This window comes from Saccostrea cucullata, unplaced genomic scaffold (genome assembly GCF_032062105.1).
Source record: "Saccostrea cucullata isolate Sc308-1 unplaced genomic scaffold, CSIRO_AGI_Scuc_v1 ctg1341, whole genome shotgun sequence".
Lineage (NCBI taxonomy): Eukaryota > Metazoa > Mollusca > Bivalvia > Ostreida > Ostreidae > Saccostrea > Saccostrea cuccullata.
The window spans coordinates 287,315-308,072 of NW_026930817.1; the positions used below are offsets into that span (position 1 = coordinate 287,315).

Genomic DNA, 20,758 nt, shown 5'->3' on the forward strand with positions numbered 1-20,758 from the left:
AGATAATCAGAATGTTTCTGATATGTATTCAATCTTTACTCAATCTAAACTAAATCTTTCTTCAATCTAAACTCAATTTTTCTTCAATCTAAACTCAATCTTTTTTAACATCACAAAAGCTCTCATATATAAATAGTATTAAAGAAACATCTAGAAATAGAAACTTCTGTAAAATTCTAGGTCATCACATTCTGACATATTCTACAGACTTCTTGATAATTCATTCTCGTATCATGCAGAACATTCTAGATTATACATGTACATCGATTCATCAAAATTCTAGAGAATTAAAAATTGCCACAGTTCGCAACAAATTCCATACTTTGGCAAGGGATGCATAAGGGGTCCTTGCTAAGCCTAGTCTTCTCCGTATGTCATCCTCAGTTCCTCCCGTCTTGTCCTTTGTGGCATCCAGGTAGAGAAATGTTTCAACCTTTTTTTTTCTTCATCATTTGCCCTGATCCTTCTTCTTTCCGTTTATTCTCATGATTTTTGTTTTGTCAACATTAATTTTTAGGCCTATGTATTCAGCGGCATCGTCAATCTCCTGGACTTTTCTTGCATGATGTTGTGTTTGCTGGAAATAAGTGCAGGGTCGTATGCATAATCTAGGTATTCTTAGGTAAACCTATCTTATTGTTGGTATTTCTCATTACAATGATGAAAAGGAACCCAGACATAACACAGAGAAGTTTGAAAGAAAAAAAAAAATAGAAAATTGTATCAAGAATGGCATGGGGTTATTAATCTTATCATTATTGTTTTTTTGTATAAAAAAAAAATAATAAAAAAAAAAAAAAAAAAAAAGATATGTAACGAGAAGTTCTTGGCGTTGCGACACTGTGGCTGGGCCTGAGTGGTTAGCATTTTAACTTTTTAAGTACCTTGTCGCTATACATTGCTTCTGTGGTAGGACATCATTTTTTTTATTACTAAACAGTGATTATGTAATTTATCATCTCACAAGCAAGTAGTAAAGTGGATCGTGGGACACCCCCCCCCCCCTTGTTTCCAAACATAATCTTTTATTATTGAAAATGCCCATTGAAAGTTCGATTCCCCAACCCTTGGTTCTGGTGTAGCATTGTTAAATCTTTGTAATTAAGTAATGATTTAAAATTATGCTTGTAAAAAATTTACCCCCCTCCCCGAGAGAGAGGGGGGGGGGTAAGAGTTTTAAAAAAAATTCCTTTAATTCAGGCGGATGAGTAAGTTAATTTATTTTGGCCAATTCCCCTTTCCAATAAAAAAAACAAAACTACGTATTAATTGTACCGTGTCCTAAAATTACATGTACATGGTAATAACTATTTAATCAGGTGACATCATCATCACATGAGTTTTGGAATCATATGTCATCTGTGTATTTAAATTAGGATGGGCTAGCTGTCGTTCTATTTATTGTATTCTAATTTATCTAATTTTATCCAGTAATTTAAGTCAAGTAGTGTATTGATCAGCACAACTGATTTATACACTCGTTAACTTTATTTTTCTTTTTTTTTTAAAGAAACAAGTAAATTGTCTTGTGTAATAGAACTATATACATTTAGAGAAATAATGATTATTTAGCATTAAACTACATTTATTTAATCTGATGACATCATCATATGCGTTTCGGAATCCTATGTCATCTGCGTATTTAAATTAGGATGGGCTGTCGGTGGATTTTTTTTGAAAATTTTGATTATTTATTTTTATTCAGTAAGTTTACCTAAAAAATAATTATATGTCAACAATTAATGCACTTGTTTTCAGATTCCTTTTCTTAAAAAAAAAACAACAACATTTTTGTTCATATTTATAAAATTATGTTGCCCGATATTCCCCGAAATGTTTCATGTACGACTTAATAGTTTACAAAAGTGGGGATTCCCCGCGAGAGAATTTCCAAAGAAAAAACCATGATACGATGAACTTTATTCATTTTAAGTAACTGATAACTTTTCAAGAGGTATGTTGAATATTTTCAGTGCTATTTTATGTTTTGGTAATTACCATGTCATTCAGTTTCCACCTATTAACGTGTAACGGTTTAATTTAACCATGAGAGATCGCGAATGTAGGTGTCGCATGTGAATCCTTAGGCGAGCCTCTCACCTGTTCCATATGATTAGCATTAATTTTTACCCCTCATTTTATCTTACTTGCAACAGGATATTCCAAAGATTTAATTAGAAAAGCAAAGTAGAATATGAGAAAAAAGTTTTGTGCGATATTGTTACATTTCTTAATAAGGATTTTTTGGCATTGGAGTTTGGGGGTCAGTAAGGGGTTCTTACAAATGTAAACAAAACGACCTGCTTCGTTACAGGAAGTTTCTTGGGTTTTGATTTTTGGTAAATGGGGATAACAGAACTTCTAGAATCAGATTAAGACATGGACAATGAATTCTATTTCTTATCATGAATTTTAAAGCCCTCTGGTTTAAAAGTTGGAAGGAAATTCCATGTTAATAATAAGAAAACTTCCTTAATGATTTGGTTAAATGTCACCCTTTAAATAATCAATCACTTTTAAAAGTGAAGGTAAGGTACAAATCATTAATAGGTTTTTGTCTGTGTTTTCTGTTAGCTCTAAAATGCTCTTGTTTATTCTCATTATGAAGGACTTGGCCAGATACATGAAGGTTGGTTGCCAATGTAAATTCCTATCTGATTAATCACCCCAAATCATCTGATTAAAGTATATAGGTGGATCTCACTTTCTTCTCTCTCTCTACCTTTCTCTCTTTCCTAGCAAAATGTACAAATAATAAAATCAATTCACCAAAGAATGTATGTGATATTCTAAGCGCAACAAGGTACATAATATTTCTGTCAAAAATAGGACCCTCAAATCTATAAAACATTGAAACAAATTTTAAAATAAGTAAAATTGTCAAATTATTTTCATCATGCTGGTGATATTGTGATCATAATATGCAGATGTGCTAGAAACCAAATGTGTCATATCATAAATGTTGAGAACACTAGTACATGTATGAACAAAATGTCCTTATTTGTGGAAGTTGTATACTGAGTATAATAGAAAAATAACATTTATATTGTAAACCATACTTGTGTTTTTGTCTATGAAAATAATCCATGTAATGATTTATTTAATAAATAAAGTATCAAAACCGTCAAGTACATGTAAGATAGTGTTTTTAAAAAATTATGAATTATTGAATTATAACACGTAGGAAACTGTTGGTAACAGTTTTAATTACATATGTAAAATGTAATCATACTGATAGAATTGCATATATAAATGCCACCCGAGGGCCTTGTTTGGGGAATAACCATAGGCATAAACAGGGTTCGAAATTAGCGAGAAATACTCGCGAAATGCGAGTTGATTTTCAAAACAGCGAGTAAAAATAGAAGACACTCGAAATTTTTAGCGAGTGGTGATTTTTGACCCAAATAGTCTCGTATCCATATTTTTCTGGTAATTTGTCTTACATTTTGAAATTTGAACAGAGTTACAATGCATTCGGTACACCTCCGTTGATTCTGTCACCAAATCTCAATCAGCTGATGCAATTTATACAAAAATGTTTCATTGTAGTTTTATTTGACATATAAAATATACCAACCTTGTCAAAATTTATCTTAGATAAAAAGAGTAATCATTATTAAAACAACAAATAATTTCTCCCATAACTTTTTGAAGTTCGTTTTCTGCAGCTAGACTGTGGCTAGACAGCCATGTTAGGTACCCGCTGTAAATATCACACCTGGTTAATCAAGTCCGGGATGTTTGACCCCATATTCAGTAGCAAAAAATTCAAACCTACCGACCCTTGATCATATTGATTTTCTTTTCTTTTTTTTTTTTTTGAATGTTATAGGAAATAACTATATTTTAATCAATGTTATTTATTTTTTTTAGGCCAGATTACTTTTTTAATGTACAAACATTGATGATCTTAATTCTGTACTGACCCACTATATAGAAGGCCCTGTATTTTTTTAAATTAATTCAAATGAACATGAAAAGACATTTAATCCTTATTTTAATTTTAGCTTGTAGATCTTCATTTTAGCCTGTAGATTTTATATGTACAGGCTAAAATTAGCCTGTGGTTAAAAAAGTTAATTTCGATCCCTGATAAATATGCCTGCTATTAATTGATAAATTCAACATAGTGATGACTGATGAAGCATACCAACACAACTAAGATACCACCATAAACTTGACTATAAAGTTTGAGAGTTTCTAGAAAACTTGAAAGAACAAAATAAAGTATTTATCAAATTTAATATTGATCATGCCAAGACATAAAGGCTACTGTCTTTTTTCTTTGTTGCTGATATTAAACACTTCTAAGCATATATAAACTGGACATCCAGTTTTTTTATGTTAAAAATTAAAAAAAATTAAGTATTCCATATAATATTGATGTCAGCTTATAAATCATTTGACACATTTAGTTATTTTTATTAATCGAGATGAATTTTTAAAAAAATTAAAATAATGAAGATTGCTTGTCTACCTTGGAAACCTTGACATACATCCATTTTATAATACTTTAAAAATAAAGAGGGATAGAAAAGGAAATGAAAACTTGAAGAAAATGTTTTAGCTATAAAGAATTCTATGTAATAATTCTTTTCTTACACAAAATACTTTTACATGGTCCTACTTCTGAAAAAGTAGGGGCAGTTATTGGACAGACTGCAAACTTGTATCTATTCAAAGGCATGGTTCCACTACTGAAGAACAGAGGACACTTTTATTGGACAGATTGGAATCATGTACCTATTCAGATTTTATTAAAACCAAGAGACATACATCTCATAGGTATAAATACATTATACATATAAAGTAAAACACAGTAGAACAATTCATACAAACTGAAACAACATAAAACACAGTAGAACAATTCATACAAACTGAAACAACATAAAACACAGTAGAACAATTCATACAAACTGAAACAACATAAAACACAGTAGAACAATTCATACAAACTGAAACAACATAAAACACAGTGGAATAATTCATACAAAATGAAACAACATAAAACACAGTGGAACAATTCATACAAACTGAAACAACATAAAACACAGTGGAACAATTCATACAAACTGAAACAACATAAAACACAGTAGAACAATTCATACAAACTGAAACAACATAAAACACAGTAGAACAATTCATACAAACTGAAACAACATAAAACACAGTGGAACAATTCATACAAACTGAAACGACATAAAACACAGTAGAACAATTCATACAAACTGAAATGACATAAAACACAGTAGAACAATTCATACAAACTGAAACGACATAAACAATTCATTTCTTAATCTGTTTGCAAAACATATATAATTTCCAAGATTAATACATATTTCTTCAGTATTCAAGGGCACTCTTCTACAACTGCAGAAAATGGGGACAATTTTTAATGGACAAGCTGTGAACCAGAGCAGTGTACTTACATGTATTCAAGGGCACTTTCCTGCTACTGCAGAACAATTTATATTTTACATGTGCTACACTGTGTTAGTGTGATGGAGGGAAAAAAGGGAGAAGAGTGTTGAACAACATAAAATTATGAATTATTATGCATTATTATTGAATCGGTTATAAAGGATTATATAAACCTTTGCTTGCAAAATGTTGATTAAAATCAATTTGAAATCAAGTTGTGCCTGTTTCCAGAAATTTCCTATAAATATACAAAAGTATCAGGTAATTGTCAATTATATAAATTATATATATAGGCACTTCTGTGTGTGTGGTTTTTATTTATAAACAAATCCTGTCAATCTTTAGAAACATTTAAATATAGCCTGTATTTTAACTAGAAAGAGGAAGATAATGCTTATAAAGTATGTCAACACTCAACAATACATAAATATCATCTAACCAGTATAATCAAAAAAAGTTTAATATCCTTGTTTTAATATACTTAAAATACTCAGACCATTCATAAAATATTGGAAATTTTACAATTCACAAGTTTACCGTTTTGAAGAAAAAACAAAAAACGAAAACAAGACAAATATTGTTAAATAAGACATTAAATAAAAAAAATATTTTTATGATTTAAAGAAGAGTCATAACCACATTTTTTTTACCATAATTCTTATAGATGCAGTATGAAATAAGAATAAAAAAAATAACATTTTAAAATAATCTCTTTTGATTTGTTTATAATGGTTATTTGATAAATGTCCCAAAATACTTCAAGCAATAAAACATTTTAGTTTCTAGCAAAACGTCCTTTCAAAAGGACGATGAAACTTAACGTATATAGTAATCTAGAACATGAATATTTCAGAAAATGCTGAATCAGTTTTCAGTTTCATGTTACGTTCCTGTGTTAGACTGGTACTAGGATTGACGTTCTTAGAATGGCTGCCATTTTATTAATTAGATTTTCAGAAAATGTTGTCCTGTTTTATCTTATCATGCGAACTTTGACTTACATTAATAATGTGATAAATTTTTGGGGGGCTGAAATAGTTCCCGGAACTTCCAATGCTCCCAATAGAAAGGAAAATTCAAAATTTATAGATAGAGAATAAAAGACTTTCCTGTGTGAAAATAAGGTTACATTAAAACAGAAAATAAAAGTAGTTCCGTTTCCCTATATTTTGACATTGTTTTAATTGCTCTTTTTTTTCAGACCATCAGTCCCCATTAATATGGTTGGTGATGAAGTGAACTGACAAGCGCTTTTGCGATGGAGAAACGTTACAGAGCACAAGAGTTTTATAATAAATACAGAAAAGAAGAGGAAGATCCGCGCCCAACAAAACATCTCATGTTGTCCATCTTCCAGATCATTCTGGAATATCTTACTCTTTGCAAACCAGAGGAAAAGTTCTCTTTTCACGAATTTCACAAAATTTTAAACCTAAGTTCCACCGAATGTGATTTCAGTTTAGAGAAAGCTTCCAAGGCATTCGAAAGGCTAGAATTTTATTTAGTTACAATATGGAAAAATTCATGGAAACCAGAATTTAAAAGGATGCGAGTAAGTACAGATAAAAATCTTTTAATGATGTCACAAATGCTTCGAAACAATAGTAGAGACGAATAGTGATTATGTTAAGGTGTACGGGTCTTTAATATAAAATTGGGTGAAAAACGAGATATTTATTTCGAGTATAATATATTATATTATTTTAATTTAATGTAAAATGAGATATAATATATATTTATAGATGTACGAGAACGTCTAGATTTAATATTATTTAATGTATGGGTAAGGCTATTTTGCCGTTCAGATTTTTTTACGTTTCTTCTTTTTTGGCAGGAAGAATGGACACGTTTCTTGTATAAAGAATATTAGTTGTAATACACTGATGTGAAATAATCTTAAATACTATATCTTTCAGAAATACTGCGGCTTTTATCAAACGAAAATTGAGTCCCACTTGAAGAAATCGGAAGAAGTGTTTAAATTAATTGGTTATGTAGAATCAGCAGATTGTTTAGTACTAAATCGTAGACTTAATCAAGACGTTGTTCTCTCCGTAGGATTTGAATGTATTGTAGCTTCTATCGAATGTCATCTAGTATCAAAAATAATAGGCCGACTTGACAGTCCGCTAAGGCCTTGTGATGTCTTCACTTGGAGGCAAAAATACTCCGGAGGTGAAGAAGAATTTGTTACATTATTGAACGGAAACAAAAAAGACCCAGTTTTAAAAAGTTCTTCGGGATCGGAGTACCGAAACGATACGGAGGTGGATCATAATTCAGTAACGTTCTCCCCGGGTCACCGTGATATTCCTTTTATAGACGATGATGCCGATGGACATAAGGAGTATGAACATGTAGGTCCAAACTTCGAGGAGGGAACTCTGGATGACCATTTGATGGCGAGTTTAAAGTTAGTGAGTAAAGAGAAAGTGAAAGTAGAAGAGCCGCCACCGAAGAAAGGATCCGACGAATGGTCATATGTTACAGAGAGTTTAAAAAAAAGATATGGTGAAGAGTATAATTGGGGTACACGCGGAGATATTCTGCAGCCAGAACAATTAATACCCCAGCAAACACAAGACAGTAGAAATGACAAAAATGAAGTGCAGAAGAGGATTACCCGGAAAGAGAGTTCCTCATATCGAGATTCGGGATACGTCGGAGGAAGCAGCTTTCGAAATACCAGTCATCGATCTGAACTTGTCACTCGGGCCACCGGGGGTGCCGAGTCTAAAATGTCATCACTTAGTAAGCCCACACATCCTATATCATACGCTCACGAGCAATTATCACCTCCAAATGCCACTGGAAACTTAAATGTTTGTGTTGAAGAAGAAGGGATTGGTGGCGAAAATCTTTACAACGACATTGTTGAAATGAGATACGAAAGGCTGGGTACCACCCAGCCCTTTAATTTCAGCCATTCTGCACCCGTTGCACGGAAGATTTCAACAGATACCGAAAGGTCTCCTTCCAGTAGTAGCCGCTTCGGTAGTCACAGTCTTAATGAAGGTGGATGGGTCTGTCCATATTGTACCATTCGAAATCCCAAGGGTAATCTAATTTGTTCAGTTTGCAGTAAGACTAACGATGTTAGAGACATAAAACCATCATCGAAATCGATGGATGTGAGATGGACGTCCAGACAATGTTCCAAATGTACCTACGCTAATCAGTCTGATCGGAGCGAATGTGAAATGTGTGGCAACCCAATAAACGAAGCTAATTCTGCAGTGTGACAGGTTCTACATTTGTTCGGCTTTTTTTCGAAATCAAGCTAAAGAGAATGATAAACTTACAAATAGAAAGTTGTTTTGACAAGAGCTTTTTTCAGGATTAATAAGAGCTTATCTAATAAATATTTCGCTTTTGAAAGCTCATTATATATTTTGTGAACATACACTGTAAGCAGTATGATTTTTTTTTCGAGAAATTTCCAAATTGGTATTTTTACATAATATTGGATAACTATGATTTCCAGAAAAATAAAAGGTGAATAAAATATAGACAAAATAAAATCACAAAACATTTACATATCCGGTTGTATATTTTTACAAAATTATTGTAACTGTGCTATTATAAGTACTTTATACACAGTTACATACTCTGAATAACGTTTAAACAGTTGTGAAAGGGATATGGAAAGTGATTTAGATCTTTAGCCAAATTTCTCATGATGAACTTAAAATGCAAAAAGAGAAAATTAATTATGTACAATTCAGAGTAACATGAAAGATGTATGAACTTAAGCAAAGCATAGTTTACAGAAATTAATTCTACAAGAGAAGAAAAGTAAACAGGTATTGTTTTACACACAAAAAGTTTCAACATTTCTGTAGAAATATTGTGGGATTATTCCTGTCATTCGTTACGTCTTTCAGTTCTTTGCTTTACCAAAATATTCCCCCGATACCTCTACGTACATGAATTGACAACAACATTAATTTTAACATGCATAATAAATAGAAGTCAATGAAATCTTTAACATTCAAGACTCTAAATATTAGGAACCATACCACTCTGACTGTCTTGTGCATATGGAAATGTACACGTATGTCTTTTTATTTGATGAGCGAACCATGTTGTGTTGCAGTAAACTTTTATTCTTTGTGTTTATTAGCTCACCTGAGCCGAAGGCTCAAGTGAGCTTTTCTGATCACATTTTGTCCATCGTCCGTCCGTCCGTCCGTCTGTCTGTCTGTCCGTCCGTCCGTCTGTCTGTAAACTTTTCACATTTTCAACTTCTTCTCAAGAACCACTGGGCCAATTTTGACCAAACTTGGTACAAAGCATCCTTGGGTGAAGGGGAATTTAAATTGTTAAAATGAAGGGACATATCCCCTCGCAAGGGGAGATAATCAAGAAAAGAGAAAAATAGGGTTGGGTCATTAAAAAATCTTCTTCTCAAGAACCACTGGGCCAGTAAAGCTGAAACTTATGTGGAAGCATCCTGGGGTAGTGTAGATTCTAAATTGTTCAAATCATGATCCCCGGGGGAAGGGCGGGGCCACAATGGGGAATCAAAGTTTTACATAGAAATATATAGGAAAAATCTTTAAAAATCTTCTTCTCAAGAACCACTGGGCCAGAGAAGCTGAAACTTATGTGGAAGCATCCTGGTATAGTGTAGATTCTAAATTGTTCACATCATGACCCCCGGGAGAAGGGCGGGCCACAATGGGGAATCCAAGTTTTACATAGAAATATATAGGAAAAATCTTTGAAAATCTTCTTCTCAAGAACCACTGGGCAAGAAAAGCTGAAACTTATGTGGAAGCATCCTGGTATAATGTAAATTCTAAATTGTTCAAATAATGACCCCCGGGGGAAGGGCGAGGCCACAATGGGGAATCAAAGTTTTACATAGAAATATATAGGAAAAATCTTTGAAAATCTTCTTCTCAAGAACCACTGGGCCAGAAAAAGTGAAGCTTATGTGGAAGCATTCTGGGGTAGTGTAAATTCTAAATTGTAGGAATCATGATCCCCGGGGGAAGGGCGGGGCCATTATAGGGGAATCAAAGTTTTACATAGAAATATATAGGAAAAATCTTTGAAAATCTTCTTCTCAGGAACCACTGGGCCAAAAAAGCTGAAACATATGTGCCCATGGAAGGATCATGGGGTAGTGTAGATTTCAAAATGTCTAAATATGATCAGTGGGGTAGGGTGGGGATGCATTATGTATAACAAGGGGGAAATCTGGTAAAGAACAGAATGGTCAAAGCTTCTCAGGTGAGCGATGTGGCCCATGGGCCTCTTGTTTTTTAATCTTGAGTTTCCTTATGACCTCAACATCACTTTTCCTCATTGGCATTTACTTTTATTGTAATCAAGAAACGTTATAAAAGACTTTCTTTAAAAGAAATATTCATATCCTTATGAAAACTTATGAACGCAACTCAACAGTGCCATATCTGATTTTTTGGATTTGACTTTTCCTGTTACCTTGAAACGTTCTTTTGAAGATATTTTTATCGATTTTTATACATATGGCAAAACCTAATGATTCAACTATTTTAATGTTCTGTCATCTACCTATCTCATTACACTGACATTCATAAAAACTTAAAACTTATGTATTTCATGAAATGTATGGAGATACCGAACAGTATTCAAGCTCAAAAGTCCATTAAACAATACAAATTTTTAACAGAGCAAACAAAGGTCTCCAAAAATTTATTTTAACTCAAAGTTAAATTTTAATATTTGCTGAGAAGGTCATTGTATAGACCATACGTCACCAAAGATTACAAGAAATGACGACTTTAAACGAGACTGCTGATAATCTTGTTTCATCAACTTGTTTGTCAATAACTTGCCTCGTTTTAGAAATTGTTCATATAGTGCACGTGTACATATAGCATGATCTTGCGTATCGAATCAACCGAGAAATATAAACCCCATTTGCAGGTGATGATTATGAAGGCACAATGTATGTTGCTGCATAAACAAGGGAATTTGATGACTGAAAAGTTAAAGTAATCAAGTTATAAGAAAGCTTTGTTGTTAAATCACCATAAAATATCTGAATATGAAAGTGATGAAGCAGACTCTGTGATATCTTTTATTTAAGCTTTATACTGGGATACACGTATATCCTTTCGGCATAAGAATGGAAATGACCATTACCAAATGCAGCCGTAAACGATATCAAAAAGCCCGGACTCAAATCTACCGTGGGGAATGGTTCTATATGAAGGTGAGAAGTCTTCAGTTTATAAATTTTGTAATTTCAAACTTTCTAAAAGTTCTTTGGAATTTTTAAGCATCCACATCTGATTTACACCTGCAGTTTTAGAGCAAGTTCTTGCTCTCCCTCCATTACTGTCAATACGAATTATACTCCAGTGAAAAGCAAAGGGAGAAGCCCAGCAGAACATTTCCTGGAACTCTATATATAAATTATGTGTTTTTGTAAGGACCTTTATGAAGTTTCCGAATCCAATATAGATAAGGTATAATTTCAAATTCATTTTCAAATTGGTATTAAAATTAGATTTCTGATCTGCTCCAACTATAGATTGCTACAGAAAGATTTTGTGTAGCGATCTAGTCGGAGAGACGGACCCAGGATCTAATATTAATTAATTTGTTATGGTTGCTGGGAATATTAAAAATATTAAAAACTGATACATCGCCTTGAAGAATTTTATTCCTCAGGTTTTAGTATAAAGAAACTGTGGACTAGTTTAACAGAAAAAACATCTTATGCACATGTGAAAGACCTTTTTAAACTTATATTTAAAAAAAAAACTGTGACCTTGAACCAGTTTTAAATAAAAAATTTGACAAACTTAACCTTTGGTCATACATCGGTTGGACTAATAGAGAGAGGATTTTCAAATTTCACTGTACGTTACCTAAAACAAGACTTTCCCAAAATACCATGTTTTTTTTATCTTGTGACCTTGAAGTCTGTCGTACTTTTTGAAATTCTACCTTTGGTCATACCTTTTGAATGAGAAAAGATGGGGTTTTCATATTTACAAGTGCATTACCTGTGACGAGACATTTCCAATCATGCTTTGATTTTGACCTCATGGCATGTACCTTTAAATCTGACCTAATTAAAAATATATTTTTTGATTGAGAGAATACAGGGCATTTACATTTGATGTGTGCATTATCTGATTCAAGGCCTTTTCGAATGCATACATGTACCCTGGTTTTTGACCTCACAACCTTGAATATAAACCTACACAGTCTTTTCAAATTAATTTTACATTGATAGTAACTTTTAAATGAGAGACGACAAGGCACGGCATTAAGGTGCACAATTCAATATGCCAGAATAACAATTAAGGCAACCACAGGAGTTCGCGAGGCAACGAAATCGGTGGATCACTTTTCTTTGAATTTGCTTGTTACTTATTGGCTGAAATAGCTTTTGATACTCATTCGTTGAACTTTATTCAATTGGCTTTCCTTTTTGGATTTGGCATTTATTACAATCTGATTAAAATCAGACTGGTATTTAGTAAAACATTAATTATAAGCTATATAGAAGCAATATTATTATTATAGAATGAACATATATTCTAATTTAATATTTTGCAGCAAAAACATAGGAGTGACATTCTCTCACAACTGGAAATCTAAGAGTACATGTAAATCCACTCATTAAAGAATTATTTACAGATATCAAGAAAATGGTGAGAAAAAGGGAAACAAAACATTTACCAAGAGGCATTTTAAAAAAAAAATTTGATGGAATTCCTTCTATTCAAATAGCATAGTGTCGTATATGTCGGAAATAAGCATTGATTTGATCGAAAACTAACTCTTATTTTAAGTTAATGCGTTAAGTCGTATACGAGGGTTGATCCAAAAGTTCGTGGAATTTCTTTCTAAAATTTTATCGTGATTTGATGAAAGCAAACAAAAGGCATATTTATAATAAAGAGTCATAATGCAACAATATTGGAAAATTTCACCACTTTCCAATTACCAATAAGGTCACACAAGCTTTCTGAAAATGGATAGTTGTGAAACCCGGGGGAGACTTCGACGTAACGTCAAGTTAGATATGTCACGTCACGTTATAGAAGCATCTCACCCTAATGTCCAGTTCGAACACTTAATTCTACAAAGTGCTGCCTTTTTCTCCATTTTTTCTCAAGAAAAGCCTGGGTATCCACCAACTTATATTCTTTTTTCACTCATATTTCAAAAAAACTACCCATCTTTCTATATGATGTTCCAATTTCAGTAGCAATGTCAAGAAGAGTACGTCAGCCGACAACGTCTATTAACGCTTTTAAGTTGTCAATGGGAATAGGCACTTAAAACAGAGCCTCCAATGAGCGACCACAACTTTGATCAACATCCATGGAAGTTCTATTTTTTTCTTAAAACTCTTCTGCCACTGGAAAAACAGTAACTAAATGCATTTTCCCAAGCCTATATCAATAATATATGCGTTTAATATATAGTGATCCCGGGATTTTCACAAAACGTATGACTCGGCCGAAATTTGACAATGTCTAACAACTGAAGAATAACAATAAATCATCAACTAATAAACTAAATATCCAGTAAAATCGGTAAAACTCTCATCGAAAGGTTTATAAAAGATCAAACAATCGTAATAATGAAATAATTTTTATTTTATATACCTATAGGGCTGTTTAATTCTCATTTCACGTATTAAGAATTAAAATGATAATTAACGCGTTAATGTCTCCCCCGCATTTCCAAACAACCGTTTCTATGGCAACTGCCATAGAGTTACTATCAAAGATATTTAAAGTATTTTTGAATTTTAAATATTCATCAAGTGTCTATATTTTCATTTGTAAATCTCAACTAATTCCACTAATAAATAAATAAAATATGAAGAAATTCCACGAACTTTTGGATCAACCCTCGTATGTAAACTCTTATTAGCTAACAAAAGTTTTGAAAATTGAAATTTATTTTTAAAAAAAAGCTAATTCAGAGAATTCGCGAATCAAGACTGGAAGGGGACACTTTAAGTGGGGCGGATGGGGGCAATAGGGAGTTATGCTATAAAATTTTATTGCAAAAGTTCATAAGCTAGTTTCATGTACATGTGGCATCAACCGCAATCGGAAAGAAAGTTTTACACAGAATAAATGTGTTTGCAACCATGACATTTGACCTCAACTCAATATAGAGGGCCATATGGAGTTACGGTGTACTATTTCATTGCAACAGGTTAAAGGCTTCTCGAAATATCGCGCGGAAACGTAAGAATTAAAACAGACATAATTCATGACTTTGACCTTTGAATGTTTGACCTCAAAATCAATAGGAATCTTCTGTAGGCCATAGAGAGTTGTTTCGTAAAATTCCATTGCCAACACTCAAAGGCTTCTCGAGATATCTTGCGGAAACGAAAGTATTGCAGACAGACAGAAATACAGACGGGCGGCATGACGGACAAACAGATATACCCAAATTAATATCCTCCATTTTTATTATAATAATCTTTATTGCATAGTACACCCATATGGGTCAAGTAATACACCAGAAAGAAACAAAACAAAAGAGAACAATGAATCATATATACAATATCCATATAGAAATTTATTCCCTAAATGTTACACCGATTGATTGATTGATTGTATACTGTTTAACGTACCTCTCCAGAATATTTCACTGATATGGAGACGTCACCATTTCCGGTGAAGGGCTGCAAATTTAGGCCTATGCTCAGCACTTACGGCCTTTTAGCAGGGAGGGATCTTTATCGTGCCACACCTGCTGTGACACGGGGCCTCGGTTTATACGGTCTCATCCGAAGGACCGCGCCATTTAGTCGCCTTTTACGACAAGCAAGGGGGTACTGAGGACCTAATCTAACCCGGATCCCCACGGGGATGTTACACCGATGTGGACCTTCTATTTCTCAATTCTAATGATTGTTTTATAAAAGTGCAAACAGCCGGTATAACTTCAAGTTTTGGACTTAATATATATTCAAGTTTCTGTGTAGGTGATTTGAGGTAGAATGAGGAACAATTATCTAACATAGTTTTTATAAGTATACATGTATTCCTTGCTTGTATATTCAAGCTACACTGTAGAAAGAAATGAGATTCATCATCAATAGCATTACATGAAGAACATAATAATTGTTCTCGAGGTATTTTCTTATGCCTACCAGTTTCTATTATTATAGGCAGTGGTCACTTGTTCGAAATCAAGTTAGCATTTGTCTATTCTTAAAACTATTTTCAAGCATAAGATACTCTTCCATATCGACATTGTGTTTTATTTTACTGTACACGAATAGTTAAGAGTTTTCTGTAACTTTAGATCCTTTTTCCATAGTTTTATCTTTATAATTATCTAGTACAATTTTCTTCAACTTCTTTTTAACTGAATTTCGAATTTTCTCAAATTTTTCATAATTTTTCTTGTAGTCATTACTATTTAAATTATTTTCTTCAAATATAGACATTGCAAGGGTATGCCATGAGTAAAATCCCTCTTCTTGCATAGATATATTAATATTATATGATTCTTCAATCTAGGGGTTTACATTCTGAGAGTTTAGTCGTACAAAGTACATCATGACTTGAGTTTTAATAAAAGAAGAAACTGGAAGCCTACCTAGTTCACACAATGTTGAAATATTGCATGCCGTCTTGTTGAGTCCTAGAACTGTTTTACAATATCTAGCATGTACTTTTTCATAAACCGATTTTTCTTGTAAAGCGAGTGTATCACATGAGTTGTTGTTTTTTATTGCTCGGAGCATTGCTATGTATGAAGGAAGATAATCATCCATAAAACAGACTTCAAGCATAAAATAAGACGAACAAGAGTGTTAAATAATTTACAAGACAAATTCACAGGTAGTTGCGTAAAGTTGTTGAAAATTTTTCTGAAGGAGAATATTACTTTTAAGCCCTTCTTAAATACCCCATTCATACGACGAAAATTTGCTTATGGATGCTTTACATACACACGTAAGTGAAAGTTAATTTGCTATGCGTTCAGAGGAGATTTATGTACTGTAAGTAAATCCATATATTTTCATATAAAATAAGGAGATCCCCAGATTCAGAATTGTGGATTTTTATAAAAAAAAAAAAAAAAAGAAAGGTTATTTTCTTACTAATGGGTACAAGACTAACTTTTGAATGTTCCTCAAAGAAAGAAGGGGGGAATCCGATCCATTTATTTTTTGGTACTGAAAAAAACGAACTTAATAACTTTTAGCAAGAATTTACACACGAAAAAAAGGAAAATTATTAATTAAAATCATTGTTTAAAATTGAAAAATGCTATGGCCTCCGTCCTAAAGATTATAGAAGAGCCGTTGGGTGTTAAGAAAAAGCCATCTACTGCATGGCGTCTTCAGCAGAATAAAGTACGACTGGAAATCTTTTTGGTGTTTGGAAATCTAAAGTACAAGTTTGCGAGGTCATTATAAAATTTCTGCTCGAATGTTATATATGTATTTTTTGGAGAATAAAATGGGCAATCGATTTTTAAAAAAAATATCAAACAAAACAAATATATGAATAGGAAATAAACACGAATCCCCTAGAAAATCATGGTGGGTCGAGAATGCTTAAAATTGCTTATTTTCAACAGGGTTGTTGAAATTTCTGTAGCATTAATTTATATGTCAGTAGCTTTGCCTTGGTTTAAAAACAAAAAAAGGTAGAAGAAATTCAATTTGTAATGGGGCCCGGGCGATTGATGTAATGCCTCTTCCTATCACAGCTCCGGAGCATTCCCATGAAGACTACTTGAATTGTAAGGGGACTACTTATTGATCCTACACATGTTTGCACGACCACAGCTATATTTCTATAATTTAGAGGCATAAACATAGGTTTGCCAGAAAGGAGGCAAGATGCACACATTTTTGCAAATTTAAATTTATATATCAGAGGACACTGGAGATATAGTGTGGATCCTTGTTTTCAGAGTTGAAAAAGCCATTTTTGGAAAGAACTATGCTAGAACAACCCGGCATATCCTTGAAAGACTTTAAATCAATACCCTTATCAAAACTCAAATTACTTTCAGCTGTCTTTGAAGTACAGCAAAGATGACCATAAAAATCATTTTTTTTTTTTAAAGTTTTGCTTTCTAGCCGTCATAACAGACTGATATTATACACACAACAATGCATAAACAACTGAAACAACACTTAAAATGGAGATTTGTGCGATAAACAAAACAAAATACATACATAAGTAAATTTGTTTCGTGTTCATACGACAATATTTACACACATAAACTAATAATTTGCGACAACATGTATGCAAAAGTTAATTTGCACCTAGTCCTGACCAGGTGTAAATTTACTCAACTGTGCAGAATTTACATGTGAGCAAATCAGTTCATACGACAAAAATTGCACATGTGAGTAAATTTACATATGAGTAAAATATACTGAGGTATGCAAATCATGTCGTATGAATGGGGTATAAGACAATTCTAGTATTCCATCGTCCACGAACTTTTCGAACAACCCTCGTATTTTTTGAAAAGTTAAAACTTTTGTTTTTGTAGTATTCACAGATATTTGCCAATTTAAGCATATAATTCTGCAGTTTGTTTAGTGTATTCTGTAAACCACTATGTGACTCTGAGGCAGAACAAGGTCATCTACAAAGCTTAAACTAGTGCTAATTGTAACGGGGACCGTTACAGATGTTCCCCAAACGCTCCCCAACTCCCTTTTGGTGCCATATTCCCTGGAAGCTTCATTAAATTAGACAAACTCGATGCATTTGAGACTTAAACACGTTTACCCAGAAGTGTACAAAGTTCATTCAAATTTTAGCATTGCACGCGTGCGTATGTGAATGCATGTGCGTAATGACCATATCATCTTGTCTACACAATCTATATATTTTAATATACTTAATATTAAAGTATTTAATCCATAAGTATTAAAAAGATATGCTCATTCAATTGTTTTTTTTTATTTTGCTCATTTCACGTGCACGCACGTGCATACATGAGAAAGGTGACCATACCTTCTTGTAGATGTCCGTTACATCTATCTATGTTCTAAATCCCACCCCGTTTGGTTGAAAACAAAGGGAGTTATACCTGTTTAAAGTTTCAGCCAATCAGATTGCCGTGCACGTACATGCACATGTATGCATGTGCATGGTGACCATATTTTCTTGTAGTAGTCCAGTATATCTATCTATGTTCCAAATCCCATCCTGTTTGGATGAAAATCAAGGGAGTTATAGCTATTTAAAGTTTAAGCCAATCAGATTGCAGCGCACGTGCATGCACGTGTTTTCATCATAATTGCTATATATCATGTTGTAGGATATCCTAATGCATGGCTATTTTCAAAATTTCAAAGGATTTCGTCAAAAAACAAGAAAGATATTGAGACTTTAGTTTCAGCCAATCAGAGCAAAGCGCACGTGCATGCGCGTGAGATCTTGCTATTTCGACCATGTCATATTGTCTATGCTACTAATATATCCTTACATTATAAGTTTCAAAGCATTTCATCAAAAACTTAAAAAGTTACGCCTATATCAATTAAATAGGTCATTACACATGTTGCACGTGCACGCTCTTGCAAGCACGTGCGCGCAAAATGACCTTCGTTCCGCAAATCTACATAACATGTCTACTGACCCTAAAAACATTTCACCTTAGTCGGATGTATAGTTTACGAGATCATTCCCGGACAAAAAAGTACCCAGGAAGAAGAAGAAGAAGAAAAATAATAATAACTAGAATCTTGTTGCCATGGCAACAAATAAGTCTTCCGTTCTTCTAAATCTGTAAGAATTTGCTTTTTTCTCTGCAAAAAACATAGTTATCATATGTACTCTGAAAGAAAAAAAAATGCAAAAAGGTCTTTCAGTACTTAAGGTACTTTGATTTTCATGACCAATCTTGACGTTCTTATGCATTTTGGCACTCATAAGAGCTACACGTGTATCATACATAAACCAACGGACGAGCGAACACCGTACTCTCATAAACTTCACTGTGTTTATATGTTCTTGTACAATTGTGATGGTGTTATAAAAATGTCATGAACTAAGTTAGTACCACATTAAACGTAAAGTCGTTGATTTTTAGCTCTACTGGTCAGAGACCAGAAGAGCTTATGCGATAGTAATGCGTCCGGCGTCCGTCCGTCTGTCTGTCTGTCTAGCTGTCCTCCGTCTGTCTGTAAACAATTTTTCAAAACGCTACTTCTCCTACAATTTCAGTCTGATTTCAATATTACTTGGCACACAAGTAGACTACACTAAGATACATAGAATAGTGCATCAGATTTTGATTTCGATGAACGGTGTTACCATGGTTACTAAAAATAGAACTTTCTGTGAAATTCCTTTAAAACGCTACTCCTTCTACAGTTTTGGTCTGATTTCAATATTACTTGGCACACTAGTAGACTACACTAAGATACATAGAATAGTGCATCGGTTTTTGATTTCGATGAACAGTGTTGCCATGGTTACTAAAAATAGAACTTTCTGTGAAATTCCTTTAAAACGCTACTCCTTCTACAGTTTTGGTCTGATTTCAATATAACTTGGCATACAAGTAGACTACACTAAGATACATAGAATAGTGCATCGGTTTTTGATTTCGATGAACAGTGTTGCCATGGTTACTAAAAATAGAATTTTCTTTGAAATTCCTTTAAAACACTACTCCTTCTACAGTTTTGGTCTGATTTCAATATAACTTGGCACACAAGTAGACTACACTAAGATACATAGATTGTGCATCGGATTTTGATTTCGATGAACGATGTTGCCATGGTTACTAAAAATAGAATTTTCTGTGAAATTCCTTTAAAACGCTACTCCTTCTACTGTTTTGGTCTGATTTCAATATTACTTGGCATACAAGTAGACTACACTAAGATACATAGAATAGTGCATCGGTTTTTGATTTCGATGAACAGTGTTGCCATGGTTACTAAAAATAGAATTTTCTGTGAAATTCCTTTAAAACGCTACTCCTTCTACAGTTTTGGTCTGATTTCAATATAACTTGGCACACAAGTAGACTACACTAAGATACATAGAATAGTGCATCGGTTTTTGATTTCGATGAACGGTGTTGCCATGGTTACTAAAAATAAAATTTTCTGTAAAATTCCTTTAAAACGCTACTCCTTCTACTGTTTTGGTCTGATTTCAATATTACTTGGCACACAAGTTACATAGAATAATGCATCGGTTTTTGATTTCGATGAACGGTGTTACCATGTTTACTAAAAATAGAACTTTCTGTGAAATTCCTTTAAAACGCTACTCCTTCTACAGTTTTAGTTTGATTTCAAAATAAGTTGGCACACAAGTAGACTACACAATAATATAGTGCAATGGTTTTTGATAAG

The 20,758-nt window shown here is 33.2% G+C and overlaps 1 protein-coding gene across 1 annotated transcript; it reads left to right on the forward strand.

The window, feature by feature from the left end:
- The first annotated feature begins 1,866 nt into the window (after nt 1-1,866).
- On the forward strand, nt 1,867-9,537 carry LOC134230211 (uncharacterized). Its single transcript, XM_062711986.1, has 3 exons — nt 1,867-1,954; nt 6,626-6,976; nt 7,341-9,537. The coding sequence occupies exons 2-3, from the start codon at nt 6,683-6,685 to the stop codon at nt 8,664-8,666; spliced, it is 1,620 nt and encodes a 539-aa protein (XP_062567970.1). The 5' UTR covers nt 1,867-1,954; nt 6,626-6,682; the 3' UTR covers nt 8,667-9,537.
- The last annotated feature ends 11,221 nt before the right edge of the window (nt 9,538-20,758 follow it).